The 16,484-nt window shown below is 34.0% G+C and overlaps 2 protein-coding genes across 2 annotated transcripts; both read right to left on the bottom strand.

The window, feature by feature from the left end:
• Positions 1 to 1,616: 1,616 nt before the first annotated feature.
• On the bottom strand, positions 1,617 to 2,225 carry LOC122723880. The gene has a single exon (XM_043957785.1). The coding sequence runs from the start codon at positions 2,223 to 2,225 to the stop codon at positions 1,617 to 1,619; it is 609 nt and encodes a 202-aa protein (XP_043813720.1).
• A 7,432-nt stretch (positions 2,226 to 9,657) lies between these two features.
• On the bottom strand, positions 9,658 to 11,110 carry LOC110618296 (transcription factor PRE3). Its single transcript, XM_021761455.2, has 2 exons — positions 10,575 to 11,110; positions 9,658 to 10,015 (listed from the first exon to the last, which is right to left on the bottom strand). Exons 1-2 carry the CDS (start codon positions 10,698 to 10,700, stop codon positions 9,866 to 9,868), a joined length of 276 nt encoding a protein of 91 aa, XP_021617147.1. The 5' UTR covers positions 10,701 to 11,110; the 3' UTR covers positions 9,658 to 9,865.
• Positions 11,111 to 16,484: the final 5,374 nt, after the last annotated feature.

Genomic DNA, 16,484 nt, shown 5'->3' with positions numbered 1-16,484 from the left:
TCAGCCTGCCTCTGCCAGTCTGCCTGCAACCTGCCTGCCTGTCTCTTCGCCTGTGCTACTGTGCCGCCGGTCAGGTGAGTCTGCTTTTTTTTTTTTTGTTATTTGTTTAATTAATTAAATGTTCAATTTATTAGGGTTTATTCAATTACAATTAGTGATTAATTATCAATTTGTTGAATAAATTAGTTACAATCATATTATAATTGTTGTGTGTTTTACATACTTTTGAAATTGATGTTAAATTGTTTAAATTTGTTCAATTAATTGAGTATTTAATTTAGGGTTTGTTAAATTAAAATTAGGGATTAATCATGAATGTGTTGAATAAATTAGTTACCAATCATATTGTTTAATGTTTATGTGTTTTACATACTCTTGAAATTGATGTTAAATTGTTAATTATGATACTAATTATGTATATTTGTGTGTTATACATAAATTTAGGTTTTATTTAAATTTAGATATTGAGAAATTTAAATTGAATTTTATACACAAACTATTAAGTTAATTTAATTGTTAAGTTAATTCCTAATCTACTAAACCCTCTTAATTTTTTTCAAGAAAAGAAGAAATCATAATACAATAAAGGAGAATATTGTGGAATGCTTATTTAGTATACTTCTAGTATTCCACAACCAAACTAAAGTTTAAAAATAAAACAATAACAGAAAGAAAATTGTACCAATAAAGAGCACTCTCACTGTCCAAGAACGAGTAAAACCCCAACTCCACATAAAAAATTACTTCATTGAAAACAGTAGAATAAAAACAACAAATAAATTCTAATTAAATGTGAATTACTAATAGTAGGTAACCTTTTATACTTTAATTGGAATATACTGTATAATTTTGGTAGGCCACTGACGAATTTATGTCAAGTACATAAGAAACTTAAATAGTTAAATTGATAGTCTTTGATGAATGTGTAATTGATTTTAATATTTTATTTGTTTATTTAAATAGGAATTACAATAATGATCGACAAATATTTTACCAAACTACCAAAAAATTCAGAACCTTTAAATTCAAAACCAAAGGAGAAAGTTGCTTTTGTTGAGAAAGAAAGTCTTGCATCAGATGATGATATTATTGGTGATCCTGGACTGCGAAAACCAATTGATAGTTACCCATTTGAAATTAGAGATTCATTGAGGAGAAGATACTTGGCTAAAGGCCCTTGTCAACCAGTTGGGCATGAATTTCCATTCACTCTTATTCGCGAAAAGAATCGAAGGTTTCAAGTTGCTTGGTTCAAGGATTATGAATGGTTAGAGTATAGTGTATCTAAAGACAAAGCTTATTGTTTATATTGTTATTTGTTTGCAAATAACAATAGAAGTGGGGGAAATGTTTTTACTGAGATTGGTTTTAATAACTGGAAAGATGGAAGACGTGCATTTGTCAATCATGAAGGAAGTCCTGGTAGCTCACATAGTGGTTGTAGAATGAAGGTCGAGCAATATCGTAATCAAAGAGGGAATGTGAATCAGCTATTGGCAAGACAAACTGCTGCTATGGAAGATGATTATCGCACTCGATTGTCAACGGTTGTATGTGTTGCTCGAATACTTTTAGAGGAAGGTTTGCCTTTTAGAGGACATGATGAATCTGCAGAGTCACTCCACCGAGTGTATTCGAGCAACACATACAACCGTTGACAATCGAGTGCGATAATCATCTTCCATAGCAGCAGTTTGTCTTGCCAATAGCTGATTCACATTCCCTCTTTGATTACGATATTGCTCGACCTTCATTCTACAACCACTATGTGAGCTACCAGGACTTCCTTCATGATTGACAAATGCACGTCTTCCATCTTTCCAGTTATTAAAACCAATCTCAGTAAAAACATTTCCCCCACTTCTATTGTTATTTGCAAACAAATAACAATATAAACAATAAGCTTTGTCTTTAGATACACTATACTCTAACCATTCATAATCCTTGAACCAAGCAACTTGAAACCTTCGATTCTTTTCGCGAATAAGAGTGAATGGAAATTCATGCCCAACTGGTTGACAAGGGCCTTTAGCCAAGTATCTTCTCCTCAATGAATCTCTAATTTCAAATGGGTAACTATCAATTGGTTTTCGCAGTCCAGAATCACCAATAATATCATCATCTGATGCAAGACTTTCTTTCTCAACAAAAGCAACTTTCTCCTTTGGTTTTGAATTTAAAGGTTCTGAATTTTTTGGTAGTTTGGTAAAATATTTGTCGATCATTATTGTAATTCCTATTTAAATAAACAAATAAAATATTAAAATCAATTACACATTCATCAAAGACTATCAATTTAACTATTTAAGTTTCTTATGTACTTGACATAAATTCGTCAGTGGCCTACCAAAATTATACAGTATATTCCAATTAAAGTATAAAAGGTTACCTACTATTAGTAATTCACATTTAATTAGAATTTATTTGTTGTTTTTATTCTACTGTTTTCAATGAAGTAATTTTCTATGTGGAGTTGGGGTTTTACTCGTTCTTGGGCAGTGAGAGTGCTCTTTTGTAATACCCGGCTCGAGTCCGGCATCGGAATTCCTGTCGTCCGGTGGAATCTCGGGTGTCGGAACCCTCGAGAAGGGTAATGCATATGTTTTCCAAGGTCTTTTCACTTGTTTTCATGTTTTGACATGGTAAAAGACTTGAGTTTTGAAAGAAAAGCAACAAGGGAGAAATGCAAAGGTTCGGCCGCCGAAGGTCACTTTAGGCCGTCGAACATTGCATGGTTGCGGCTTCACGTTCGGCTACCGAAGGTGGTCTGGCCAGCCACCTATAAAAAGGGCCAAGGGTCGGTGGAAGGAGGTTATTTCTCCTCCACTTGCAGCCAGAGGTGAGTTTCAGCCTCTCCTACGTTGACTTTCCTGTTTTCCATGATTTTCATCAAATCTTTCAAGAGTTTTAAGAGTTTTGGTGACTTATGAAGGTTTTGAGCAAAAGAAACAAGTTTTGAAGCTTGGAGCTTTGGAAGAGCCGTTCTTCATATCTCCACGTTAGGATCCTTCATCCTCAAGTTGTGTAAGAGGTAAGTGAAGATCCTGAGCTTCTTTGATGATTTTGAAAGGTTTTATGAAGTTTGTATGGGTAGTTTGCATGTTTAGGTTTAGGTGAGGTTTGTGGTGATTTGTGGTGTTCCAGCATGTTTAAGTGTTATGTGCTATGTTTGTTTGGGGTTTTAGGGTAGGTTTAGACCCCTTTGTGCATATATATGTGTATATGCTAGTTGGGAGTAGTTGATTTGCATGTTTGTAGGTTTTTGGGCAAAGGTTGCATGAAACAGAGCAGGGTTCTGCCCTTCGGGTAAAACCAGGTTCGGCCGCTGAAGGAAGGTTCGGCCGCCGAACCCTTTGTGGAGGCAGTTCGGCTGCCAAAGGTTGCCCCCGAAAGCTAGGCTTTCGGTTTAGAAAGGGACTTTCGGCCGCCGAAAGAGGGCGTTCGGCCGCCGAAAGTGTGTGAGTTTCGTCTCTGGACGAGACCTTCGGCCGCCGAAGGTGCCGCCGAACATGCATGAGTTTCGTCTCTGGAGTGGGGTTTCGGCCGCCGAACCTGCCGCCGAAAGTGCCCTGTCCAGCTTTCTTTTGCATGTTTTATGTGATGGTGTTAGGATTGGTTAGAGGGGTTTTGGGGAGTTTCTTAGAGATGTTCTTGCGTGAGTTTAGTCCCTCATTTGAGTCCACCTGTGTAGGTACGGACCAGAGGAATCAGGGAAATCAGCAGTGAGTCCAGTGTCAGAACCTGCAGAGTCAGTTCAGAGATAACGGAAGGTGAGTGGAATTTAACTTAATGTTTTAATATGAGAACTGAATTATGTTATCATGCTTCATGCATCATGAATATGCTTTAGGGTGAGTGCATTAGTGTACACAAAGATGATGCATTGCATTTATCCTTGTACTTGGCATTGCTCCTTGTACATTGCTTATGTGAGACGGCACGGACTTCGTGAGGATTCATTAGCCCTCAGAGGAAGACCTGGAACAGCCCTACGAGGACCAGGCACATGGTACTGAGGTACCCCAGATGAGATAGAGGGAGTTTTGATCCGTCCGGCCGAGGTGATGTGATTATGTGTTGCATTCCATGAGAGCATGTTTTATCACCTGTTATTTTACTATTCTACTCACTGGGCTATTGTAGCTCATCCCTCTCCCCTAATTCCAGTTGTGCAGGTTCAGAGGTCAGAGAGAACTCAGCAGGGTACAGGAAGAGTACAGAGTTTTGTAATAGCTAGTGTGGACATGGAATTGTATAGAGACAGTGTATATGTATAGAATGGTGCTTGATTTATAAGACTTGTAATCCCTTTGTGGAGTCACATGATCAGTTTATGTATATTTCTTTATTCTTGTATGTTTATGAGCACAACCAGGCTTAACATTATGAGTTTGATCCGCCTAGAGCCATGAGGAGCTCTAGTAGGGATTAGTAGAGCACAGAGAGAGTGCATGCACAGGTTAAGCCTTGGACTGAAGAAAAGTTTTATGTTTTTACAGCAAATGTATGATCATGTATGGGATTTCACAGGTATACAGACAGGATAGCAGGCTTACTACGGGTCCCGGCGACCTTAAGTCGATCTGGATCCTAGTGCCGGTGGCAGTTCGGTTTTCGGGCTGTTACAGATTGGTATCAGAGCCCTAGGTTCACATGGTCGGACCTATAGAGAGAGAGTTGGGCTCATAGAGAGGTTTAGCAGGTCAAGCACCATAGGAAAAACATGTCCACAAGGATAGGATGTTATGCTGATGTGCAATGCCCTGAGTTATGCATGTGCATGTTTTTGATGTGTTGCTTATGTATTATGTGATTTGTTGTTTTCTCAGAGAGTGAAGATGCGAGGAACTCGTCGATCCGCGAGATTGACTGGAGTCCCACCTGTAAGTGAGGGTACAGCTGCTCGTCCACCTGCCTTGCCAAGGGCAAGATCGCACAGGTCAAGCAGGGAAGGAACGTCACGAGACCCGAGAAGGTCTTCTGACGAGAGCAGGAGAGGAGTAAGCAGAGGGGGAAGGTCAGTAGAAGAAAGAGGTGTGATGGAAGAGGAGCAGAGTAGAGATGTAAGCTTGGGTGTAGGAAGGTCAGAAGAAGGTATGGGGGAGTCCCAGGGAGGCGTACAGGCCTCGGGGTTTGGCTATCCATCCTTTCCACAGGGCCCAGAGTATCCGATGAGAGGCACGTCGGATTACTCTAGCTTTGCCCCATATCCACCCTACATGCCCTATATGCCCTATCCTTCCTTTTATCCACCATATCACATGTATCCACCCCCACCTGTTCATCCAAGTCCAGTACACCCTGAAGTGAGGGAACCAGTTCCTCCACCACCACCTCCTGAACCAGTAGCCCCTGTTGTGGAAGCACAGCAACCCAGTTCTTCAGGGAGAAGTAAGGTGAAGATGACCGAGTACTTAAAGTTGGATGCTCCGAAATTCAATACAGGAGATGATCCCTTTGAGTATCTCAGTGCAGTAAGAATGATAACAAGTGAGTTGGGAGCTGATGATGGTAGAGCCATTGAGATGGCAGGGTTCACGTTAAAGTGCAAGAAAGCTAGAGAATGGTTCAAGAACTATGTGGACCCGAGACTTGAGAGTATGACATGGGAAGAGTTCGCCAACGAATTTGCTGGATGGGCTTTTCCTGACAGTTCCAGGGAACTCAAGGTTGTGGAGTTTGAGCAGTTGCGACAGACGGAGGAGATGAGTGTTGATGCATATACAGATAAGTTCCTAGAATTGTTGCCATATGTCGGTCAAGCATATGATACAGATCAGAAGAAGGCAAAGAGATATGCCACAAGGCTTCATCCCAGGTATTTCTCTTTGATTCTTCATGCGGAGAAGGAAAGTTTCCACGCTATTGTGGATGCTGCTAGAAAGATGGAGGCCAGTGCCATAAGTCAAGGTGTAGTCAAGGCACAGTCTTCTGGTGTTAAACCAGGTTCCTCCTCACAGGGTACAACAAGTGCAAGTAAGAAGAGATGGGAGAAATTCAGAGGAAAGAGAGGCAAGTTCTGGAACAGGCTTAAGTCGGGTCTGGGAATGAGTAGTGGCTCCAGTTCTGGCGCAGATTTTATTTTACTATTCTACTCACTGGGCTATTGTAGCTCATCCCTCTCCCCTAATTCCAGTTGTGCAGGTTCAGAGGTCAGAGAGAACTCAGCAGGGTACAGGAAGAGTACAGAGTTTTGTAATAGCTAGTGTGGACATGGAATTGTATAGAGACAGTGTATATGTATAGAATGGTGCTTGATTTATAAGACTTGTAATCCCTTTGTGGAGTCACATGATCAGTTTATGTATATTTCTTTATTCTTGTATGTTTATGAGCACAACCAGGCTTAACATTATGAGTTTGATCCGCCTAGAGCCATGAGGAGCTCTAGTAGGGATTAGTAGAGCACAGAGAGAGTGCATGCACAGGTTAAGCCTTGGACTGAAGAAAAGTTTTATGTTTTTACAGCAAATGTATGATCATGTATGGGATTTCACAGGTATACAGACAGGATAGCAGGCTTACTACGGGTCCCGGCGACCTTAAGTCGATCTGGATCCTAGTGCCGGTGGCAGTTCGGTTTTCGGGCTGTTACATCTTTATTGGTACAATTTTCTTTCTGTTATTGTTTTATTTTTGAACTTTTGTTTGGTTGTGGAATACTAGAAGTATACTAAATAAGCATTCCACAATATTCTCCTTTATTGTATTATGATTTCTTCTTTTCTTGAAAAAAATTAAGAGGGTTTAGTAGATTAGAAATTAACTTAACAATTAAATTAACGTAATAGTTTGTGTATAAAATTCAATTTAAATTTCTCAATATCTAAATTTAAATAAAACCTAAATTTATGTATAGCACACAAACATACATAATTAGTATCATAATCAACAATTTAACATCAATTTCAAGAGTATGTAAAACACATAAACATTAAACAATATGATTGGTAACTAATTTATTCAACACATTCATGATTAATCCCTAATTTTAATTTAATAAACTCTAAATTAAATACTCAATTAATTGAACAAATTTAAACAATTTAACATCAATTTCAAAAGTATGTAAAACACACAACAATTATAATATGATTGTAACTAATTTATTCAACAAATTGATAATTAATCACTAATTGTAATTGAATAAACCCTAATAAATTGAACATTTAATTAATTAAACAAATAACAAAAAAAAAAGCAGACTCACCTGACCGGCGGCGGATTCCGGCGGCACAGTAGCACAGGCAAGGAGACAGGCAGGCAGGTTGCAGGCAGACTGGCAGAGGCAGGCTGAGTTGTGGCCTTGATATTCGTGCTTTGCTTTGATATTGGTGTTGTGGCGTTGAACTTAGACTTCTGCATATGTATATATACGTTTTAACTTTTATTTTTTTTCATATTTAAGGCTACAAAACGGCGCCGTTTAATTTACTTATTTTTTTAAATAAAATCTTCAAAACGAACTCGTTTTGAAGAACCCTAAAAAAAAAATAAAACATTCAAACTTCTATTATTTTCAGCCGCCTTCCTTCTTCTTCATCCTCCAAACCAAAACGCTGCAACTGCACTGCTGCGGCACCACCGGCTGCGCCGCTGCGGCACCTTCATCCCCCTTCAAAGCATTTTCCAGTCGCCGGTACAGCACGTGCCCCTTGCCGTACCGTCCCTCCGCCCCTGGTGTTGGATCTTGCCAGGAACAAGCATCAACTTAAACTTCGCAGGCAGATCGGCTGCTCTATGGGGTATGTATAAATCCCCTAGAGCTAGCACCAACACCATTATCCTTGGCTCCAAAAAGCAAATCCCACTTGCAATCTAGCAGCAACAGCAATTTAAAGTGATCAAATGCGAAGACGTTAAAGCTCTGATCAAGCTTGACACTTTAAAACATGAAGATCAATGTAATCAAACTTCAAGAAGAGATCATAGTACCTGATGAGTTTGATTAGCTCTCCTACTAGCTCAGAAACAATCGGAGAGAAGACATTAATGAAGTTTTAGGGACCTTCGCCATGCCTCACCTGTGCGTTTCCGTCAACGAGAAGGGTCGATTGATTGGTAGTTGAAGGTAACGTCGGCGTTGCTCCAATGACCTTATAATTTATATTCAACATTTATTATATTTTTTTACTGAATAAAAAATTCATTAAAGATAACTAAAAGCATAGATTTAGTACAACCAAAGATTGCCGCTAAAGATTAACAAAAAAAATACGTGAGCAAATGGATTATATATTTGATTGATATATATGAAAGAGACAAAAAAAAAAAAAATTAATTGAGCAAAGTTAATCTCGCCATTTAAAGAGATTAACAAACCTGATTAGAATGATCTCGAACTAAGACGATAATTGCTTCACAATTTCTCTTTTTATTTATAGATGCATCAAAGTAGATATTGATTATATCCACAGAGGAGGGAGCAAGAGATTCGCATAAGTATATTTTTTATTATATAAATATTTAAATTATATATATATAGATATTTTTTTAGGGAAAAATTATATAAATCTCTGATTTTTTTTTTTCCTACACACTTAACAAGTCAAAAATTGCCATTTTTTCCAACAAATAACTCTAGAAACAGAGAAACGTCATGCACGATAAATGTTGCCCAATATATACAGGGTCTATTTGACTGTCAATGGGCCAACAAATAACACACTTAATTTTAGTTTTTAAATATTATAAAATAAAAATTAATTAATAAATTTTTTTAAATTATAAAAATTAAATAATAAAATATTTAATGATTAAAATTAATATAAAAAATTAGTAAATAAATTTTTAAAATATTAAGAACCTTTTAATATATTATTTAAAATTGAAAAACCAAAAGTAAATTTTCCTAAATATAACTGCTCTATATCTCTATCTATGATAGTCTTTTTTTTTCTTTTCTTTATAATTCTTTCAAAGTACTCCATATGTTATTAGTTCAGTGATGTGATATAACAGATTAAGATTTTAAATTTTTAATGTTCCTTTTCTTTTAAGCGTTCTTTTGTATAAACAAATAAATAAATAATACATTTCGATTAATTAACTCAATGATATTAAAATAGTTACCAGTAATGTGAATTCTTGGCGTTTAAAATCAATATTAAAAAAAATAAATGATGGAGGACGAAGTCAATGAAGCTTATCAGCAGGCAGCTTTTTTGTGGTGAATTTCGAGTGCATGAGGCAGAACTACCCATGCTTCCAACAAGGAACCCAATATATATATATATAGAACCTGTATATATAACCCATACTCCCAGTGGAGAAGGAGAGGAGAGGAGAGGAGAGCAGTACCTCCTTGTAGCTATATATGGTTTCCGGATAGAAAAAGATAAGTACACTCAGGGGCGGAGGGAGGGTACGGCAAGGGGCACGTGCCGTACCGGCGACTGGAAAATGCTTTAAAGGGGGATGAAGGTGCCGCAGCGGCGCAGCCGGTGGTGCCGCAGCAGTGCGCAGCGGTGCCCTACCAAATGGAAGCTCCTCCCTCCGCCCCTGAGTACACTGGCAAATTATTAATTTTTTTTAAAAAATTTTGTCATCGGAATCCGGCCAATATGCCTATATTTTTATGTGTTATATCATATGGCATTAACATCCAATTCCTTAGTAGATCCAATCCAAAAGTTAGAAAATAGGCAGAGTTCATATGTCAGCAAAATGGAAGCTCCCTTTTATTATATTTCTTAGCCTACCTGATGATAAAGCTTGCAAAAAGGAATTTCTAACCATTGAACAAGCACATCAAGCTCACTGGGTACTCTACCTGGTGATGATAAAAATCTAGAAGAAAGAAGGAAAGTACAAAGGAATTAATTAAGTAAGACGAAATCCAAACTAGCTATAGCAATTTTCAGCTCTATTGCATAAGTAAATTCCTAATTACGGCAGCCTGTGCAGTGTCTGTATTCGCCAATAGCTCAGATAGCCTCTCGCTAAGATCATCAACCTCTCTGTGCAAGCTTCTGATATAATTGCATGTCTCCTGCAACACCTTGGCAGCTGACACCTGTGATTAAAGCTTGTTAATTCAAGTTCTTTTGCAGCAGCTCAAAAGCAAAAAAAAAAACCTGTGATTAAACAATCAATTTTTTTTATATATATTAATGAAACCTCTTAGCTTCTTCCCTTAAATTAATTAGTTCCCTTCTAATACTTTCTTATATATTCCCGTCTAGACTAGTCATCGGAAAATGCAAATTAATTAATTACCCTGATGAGTAAGACAAAATTGCACCTCCTGCTTCCTGTCTAGGACTACGTACATTTCCATTTCTTATTTCTGGATTTGCTGCTTTGGTTATTTTAGATGGGATAAATAGAGAAAGCTTCTTTCAAGATTAGTTGAAAAGTTAAAGAAATTTAAACCAATTATATTCCATGAGTAAATCTCTACTTTCTTTGCCTAGTAAAAGGAAAGGGGTCATTCTAGTGAGTACTGCCAAGAGCAAGTACTAATCATTATAGGTCTAAAATCTTTGACTAGTAAAAATTTGAGAGATCCATAAGCAATAAAGATGAAAAGGTTAACATGGCAAGGAAGCAAAGTCGTGAGACCAAAGCTATACCTTGTCCGAACGCCTATTACCAATCTCAGGAAGAAGCTGTTGCAACTTAGTAACAAGATCAAGGATCTGATCATCTGTGATTCTTGAACTCCCTGATGGTCTTGATCTCGATCTTCGGCTAGACATGTTATAAAAGAAATGATGACTGAAACAATATATGTCTATTTACCAAAAACTAAGATGCTCTATACAGCTTAGAGAAGAGAGAAGAGAAACGGCAGGACACAGGCGGCGACTGGCGAGGTAACGAGAGAGTGGAATGCTGTAGTGAAGTATATAAAAGGAAGAGAATGTAAGATAGAGAAAGAAAGTGAAGAAGAGACAAGTTATTATGGAAGAGTGATGATGGGTGGTTTGAAGATGAAGTAGAGAGAGAGAGAGAGTTGCATGGGAGAAAGAGGTGGGCAAAGCCCGTGTTTAAATAGAGGTTTTGGAGAGACAATGTGTGTGTAAGAGAGAGATTCATAGAGATACTCCATACTGTCTGTGTTCTCAAGTCGAAGTTTGATCTCAGCTCTCAACTCACTCTCTCTTCTCTCTCCTTTCTTTCAGCACGTAACACACCCAGAGAGAGAGAGTGCTTGGTTTTGAGCTAGAAGTGTGTGTCAGTTCTACACGCAATACCATGTTTTTTTTTATTTTATAGATCCAATATTACAATAATATTAATTTTTTACAAAAATATATTAACATTAAGGTTGCAAATTTTATAGCCTTTACAAAAATCCATATTAGGTGATATTTAATATTAAAATTGAAATGAATATATTAATGAAATTTAATTTAATTAGTGATATTAAAATAATTCTCGATAATAAATGGATTACTTCCAAATTGAATTTTATTTTGTATATTATTTTTGAAAATCTTTAACTACGCCTAAGAGGTGTTCTCAAATAATTTAATAAATATAAGATGATAAATTTAATTTATAAATCATGACTGACAACAGAAAAAAAAAACAATGTGCTAAAATTCATATAATGAAAGAAAAAATAAAAATTTAAATATATGGTATTTTGATGATTGCAATGCAATATCTGTAAATTATTGGATGAATTTAAATAATATATTAACGTATTTTAATTTATTAACTAAAAGTTTTATGTTGTTCATGCCAATGTTCGGTGGTACTCTAACACTGAATAATTTCTCAGCGAGTAACAGCTAAATCGGAGGTACTTGAGAAAAAAGGGTTTAGTAGTTGACTGGTCAAAGGCTGAAAGCAAACAATGAAACAACACACCATGCTCTTGTCCGAAGCATATGCATTGCACGCCAAGGCACGTGGTTTCTCGGAGGCCCAAGCGTTACACCGACCCGGTTCCGCGGCAAAGATCCATTTTTTTTAAATTAGTAAAGTGTTTCTGAAATAAAATATTCATATATATTCTTCCCTTTTGTTACCCCTAATTTAACATATCAGGATTTTAGTGCGGCCATTGGCGGTTCATGCGATATCCCAATATTTTTTTATATATAATTCGCTATGATAAATTTGCTTTTCAGGTTTTTCGATCACGAAGATAATTTAAGATTGTATAATTTTATTTGATTCATATGATTATTCACATATAATTATTCATAATTTATTATATAAATAAAAATATAAACTTAGATTGAAATAACTTTAGATATGTTGAATTCCACATCGGTCGTGGAAAGGATAATGTGCCTCTTATATGGGCCATGACCACTCATCCCCTTAAAGTTAACTTTTGGGTGAGTTAAGTTCGGTCCAAATTTAATATGGTATCAGAGTCTCCCAATCTGATGTTGGACGCCCCATAAATGTGCTACGTACCAGTAAAAATTTTAAGCGTGAGGGGTGTGTTGAATTCCATATCGGTTGTGAAAAGGGTAATGTACCCCTTATATGGGCTATGGACACTCCCCCTAGAGTTAGCTTTTGGGGTGAGTTAGACCCGACCCAAATTTAACAAGATAAAAGTTATTTAACGGAGAGATATCAATTTTTAACTAAGATTAAAAAAAGATTTTATAAATTTTCTTACCCTTTTTTATTGTGTTGGATCTGGAAGTACATATAAATATTATATATACAATCATTGGAACTTATTAAAATCTAAAATTAAGCTCAAAATGTTGCAAAAACTAACAAAAAAAAATACAAGTTGGCAAATCAAAATGATATACAGATTTTGTGTTACTGTCAATAAAATAAAACATTTTTTAACTATAAATTTATATCTTCAGGTGGACCTATTGTTAATATCCATGCACCACTTTTCTTGGCAGTTAGCTTAATTGTTTAGGCTGGTTGGGTGTATTTTAATATTAAGTAATTTAAAGTTTTTAGAAAATATTAAAATTTTATTTGTTTGATTATTAATATTTTTTTATTTTTAAAAAAATAAAATGGTTTTTTTCTCTTGATACAAGAGAAAATAAGATTTTCTCAAATCCACTTAAATTATTTTTCGAAAAATTAACTAAAATTCTCAAACTAAATGAGAACATAATTTCATAAAAATATAAATTTAATTATTTTTATTTTATTTTCATATAAATTAAAAACGTATAATTATTTTTTTTCTGAAAGCAAAATTACTAATATCATCCCAAATAGAGAGACGATTATACCCGATAGATTCTCTATCTAATGTATGAGCAGTTAAAGTAGTATTACGACGAATTTATCTAACGAAAATATCAGTTGTATAGTGTAATAAAAATTTACAATTATTCAAAATCAAATTCCTATATAAAATAATTTGACAAAAATATTTCTCAAATATCTGTCTAAACCCTGTATAAAATCATTTAGTAAAAATACTCATTTTTCTTTCTTATCTCTCGAACATAAATTATTAAAGTCTCTCGAACAAAATCACGAATGAGAGTTTCTACGAGATAAAACTCGAATAAAATTCTAAAACTGACATCGTTGTTGCGATTCTGAAAATCCATAATAACTAGTAAACCTATGTTGAATATTACCTTTCGAAACAACTAAATCAATAAAATTTGAAAAAAGCTAACAATGACTCTTTCACATTAACGAATGCATCCTCCCGATCTTTATCTATTAATTGAGAATCAACTATCAAAATGTAAAAAAATTATGAAAAAATTTTATATGAGAACTAAAAGTTTTTGTTTTTTTAAAAAATAAAATGTTCGGTTTGTAATTAGGAACCAAATCTTTTAATATAATAACTGTCCGAGAATTGCTGTAATAAATCTGACAAATAGATCTACATATTCTAAAAATTATATGTGAGAAACATTTTCACCATATAGAAATCATAAATAACGATCGGAATATATAATAATATTTTATTCTTTTTCGATAGTGAATTGACGCAGATCGTTTTCTATAGAGAAATGAAAAAAAAATAGGTTTAAAAAAAACAAAAACAAGCGTATAGAGTTATAAAAGGATCACTGATGAAATTTTTTTTTTTAAAACATATAATTATATAATTAAAGTAATATAATTATAATTCACTACATGCATGCACCATAATTAAAATTTTAATAAGTAAATAAACATTATTATATAACCTTGAATTGAGAGCCAGCCCTCTTAAAGCTCAATAGATACTAATATTTAGGAGTTAATTCCCATTAACCGAAGTGTTGACAATTGTTGTAAAAAAATTTATATTCTCTGTGCACCGATCAGTTGATTAATTTAGAGTAAAGTATTTTCAATAAATATTTATTTTTATTTATAAAAATTAAAATTTTAAATTTTATTTAAAAAAATTAAATTATTTATTTTAATGATTGAGAATTAAATAAATTAGCAATAAAAACTATTCCATATTAATTATATCGAAGATATCGTAATTGATGTTTACAAAAGAATAAAATTCGCGATTGATTGATTGGTTGTCAGAGTTTATATTCAGAATCAGTATCACATGATAAATTATAAATAGAAGGAGAAGAAGAAGAGGGTTTTGATCAGCGTGCATCTCGGAGCACATGAGGTTGATCCAATGGACAGCGAGGACTATGATCAAAGCCACGAGGAAGCCTTATTTGTTTAAGCTTCTTTGGAATCCAGTGAGCAAAAAGGTTAATATATTTATTTGAGACTCCAAGAAAGATATAAATTGATCTTCTTAGCATATGGGTTTGTACTATTATTTTTATTATATTATATTATATTATAATAAATAAATAAAATAAAAGAAGGATTGCTTGCTACTTGCTAGCTGGGGAGATTCTTAAGCTTGGGTTAACGTTCTTTTAACCGTCAAATGTAACTGGATAACCTACTTTTAGAGGAGAGATAAGACGCTATAATTATTAATTAGGTTTAGGATATAAATATAGTTTGGCCGTTGAAGAAGTTATCGAAGAGCATGGAAAAGCAATGCACGTGCAGGGCATAGAAATAGCATCATTATCTTCTCTTTCTCCCATGCATAGAGGGAAAGAAATCCAAGTACATACATAAACAAAATATATATTGAATGGTGAATTAATTGATTGTGAAATTGAATTATTTTGAATTACAGTAAAATATATTTTCTAAATAGAATCATTTTAAATTGTCAATTAATTTGATTAGGGGTTGCAAATCGTTTTTAAGTTAAAAAAATATTTTTTAGAAATTACTTTCATAATAAATTATTAAATTAACTTTTAGATTGGATTTTTTATTTTATTAAATCGTGTAAATTTAAGTTACTGTGTGAATCCAGTTAAAAAATTTTCACTTGTAAATTCTACAAAAAAATTTAATGATTTTCACTTTGGGTAGCCTGTTTCATTTAAACTACAGGCCTCTCTACTACCATCTCTATGGGCCAGTTCCATAATCCAAAACAAGGTTAGGGCAAAAACTGTCCAGCCACTCGCCAACCCAGCACCAACACCAACACCGATTTTTTTTTTTTTCTTTAAATTTTCATTTTGGTCGATGGTTTGTATAAGCTAGGACGATAAATAATTTTATTATAGGTATGGATCATGATAAAATTCTTTTTTAAATTTTAATATAATTATCATACATATAATAATTATACTAAATAATTTTTATATTTATTATCCCAATTCAGATTTGTGAAAACTAATGAAAAATTTATATTATTACTTAAATATTCGAGTGGTAATGGAAGGATGTCAAATCGAATTTTGATAAGTTTAGATTCGATTAAAAAATAAATTTAAAAATTCGAATCAATTCAAACTTGATTCATAAAATAAATATTAAACTCGAATTCAATTCGTAATAAACTTGTTTATTACATTAGCGAGTTAACTCAAATTCTATTAAAAAAACTTGAATTTAATTTTATTTAGACTTGAATTTGATTCATTATAATTCAGATTTATTTAAATTAAAAATAAATTTAAATTTTAAGGTCATTAAAAAAATTTTAAATTATTTTTTTTAAAATTAATTAAAATTTCTCAAATTCAAAACTAATAAAACTAATGAAAAATAATGTAAGAAGGATTGTCCGTTAGAAGTCACAATCTTCCTTATCTCTTTAACTTTCGATGTGGGATTGATATTGACGAGCGAGTCTGCTCATGAGCTTGCTCATGAGTTTATTCATAAACTTAAAAACGAATCGAGTTTGTGAGTCTAAACGAACCGAATACTACTAAATTTAAATTTAGCTCATTTATTAAATAAGTTTAAAAAGTGAGTTCAAACTTAATTTATTTAGAAAACGAATCGAATCCAATTAAATTTTTATTGAGTCGAGTCTTGAATAGTTTACGATTAATTTGATTCGTCTACACTCCTACTTAAAATATAAAGAACACCTGTAAATTTTGAAAAATGAATCTCAATAATTCAAATCCTTTGCCAAGTATACTATAGCTATCTTCAAACACGCGTTTATAGTTATCACAGCAAATTTCTTATTTAAAATCAAAACCCCAAATGGAGAAAAAAAATCACGTAAAATTTAATATTAT

This window comes from Manihot esculenta, chromosome 6, assembly GCF_001659605.2.
Source record: "Manihot esculenta cultivar AM560-2 chromosome 6, M.esculenta_v8, whole genome shotgun sequence".
Lineage (NCBI taxonomy): Eukaryota > Viridiplantae > Streptophyta > Magnoliopsida > Malpighiales > Euphorbiaceae > Manihot > Manihot esculenta.
The sequence above is the reverse complement of the archived record's forward strand: the minus strand, read 5'-3'. Positions and strand labels throughout refer to the sequence as shown.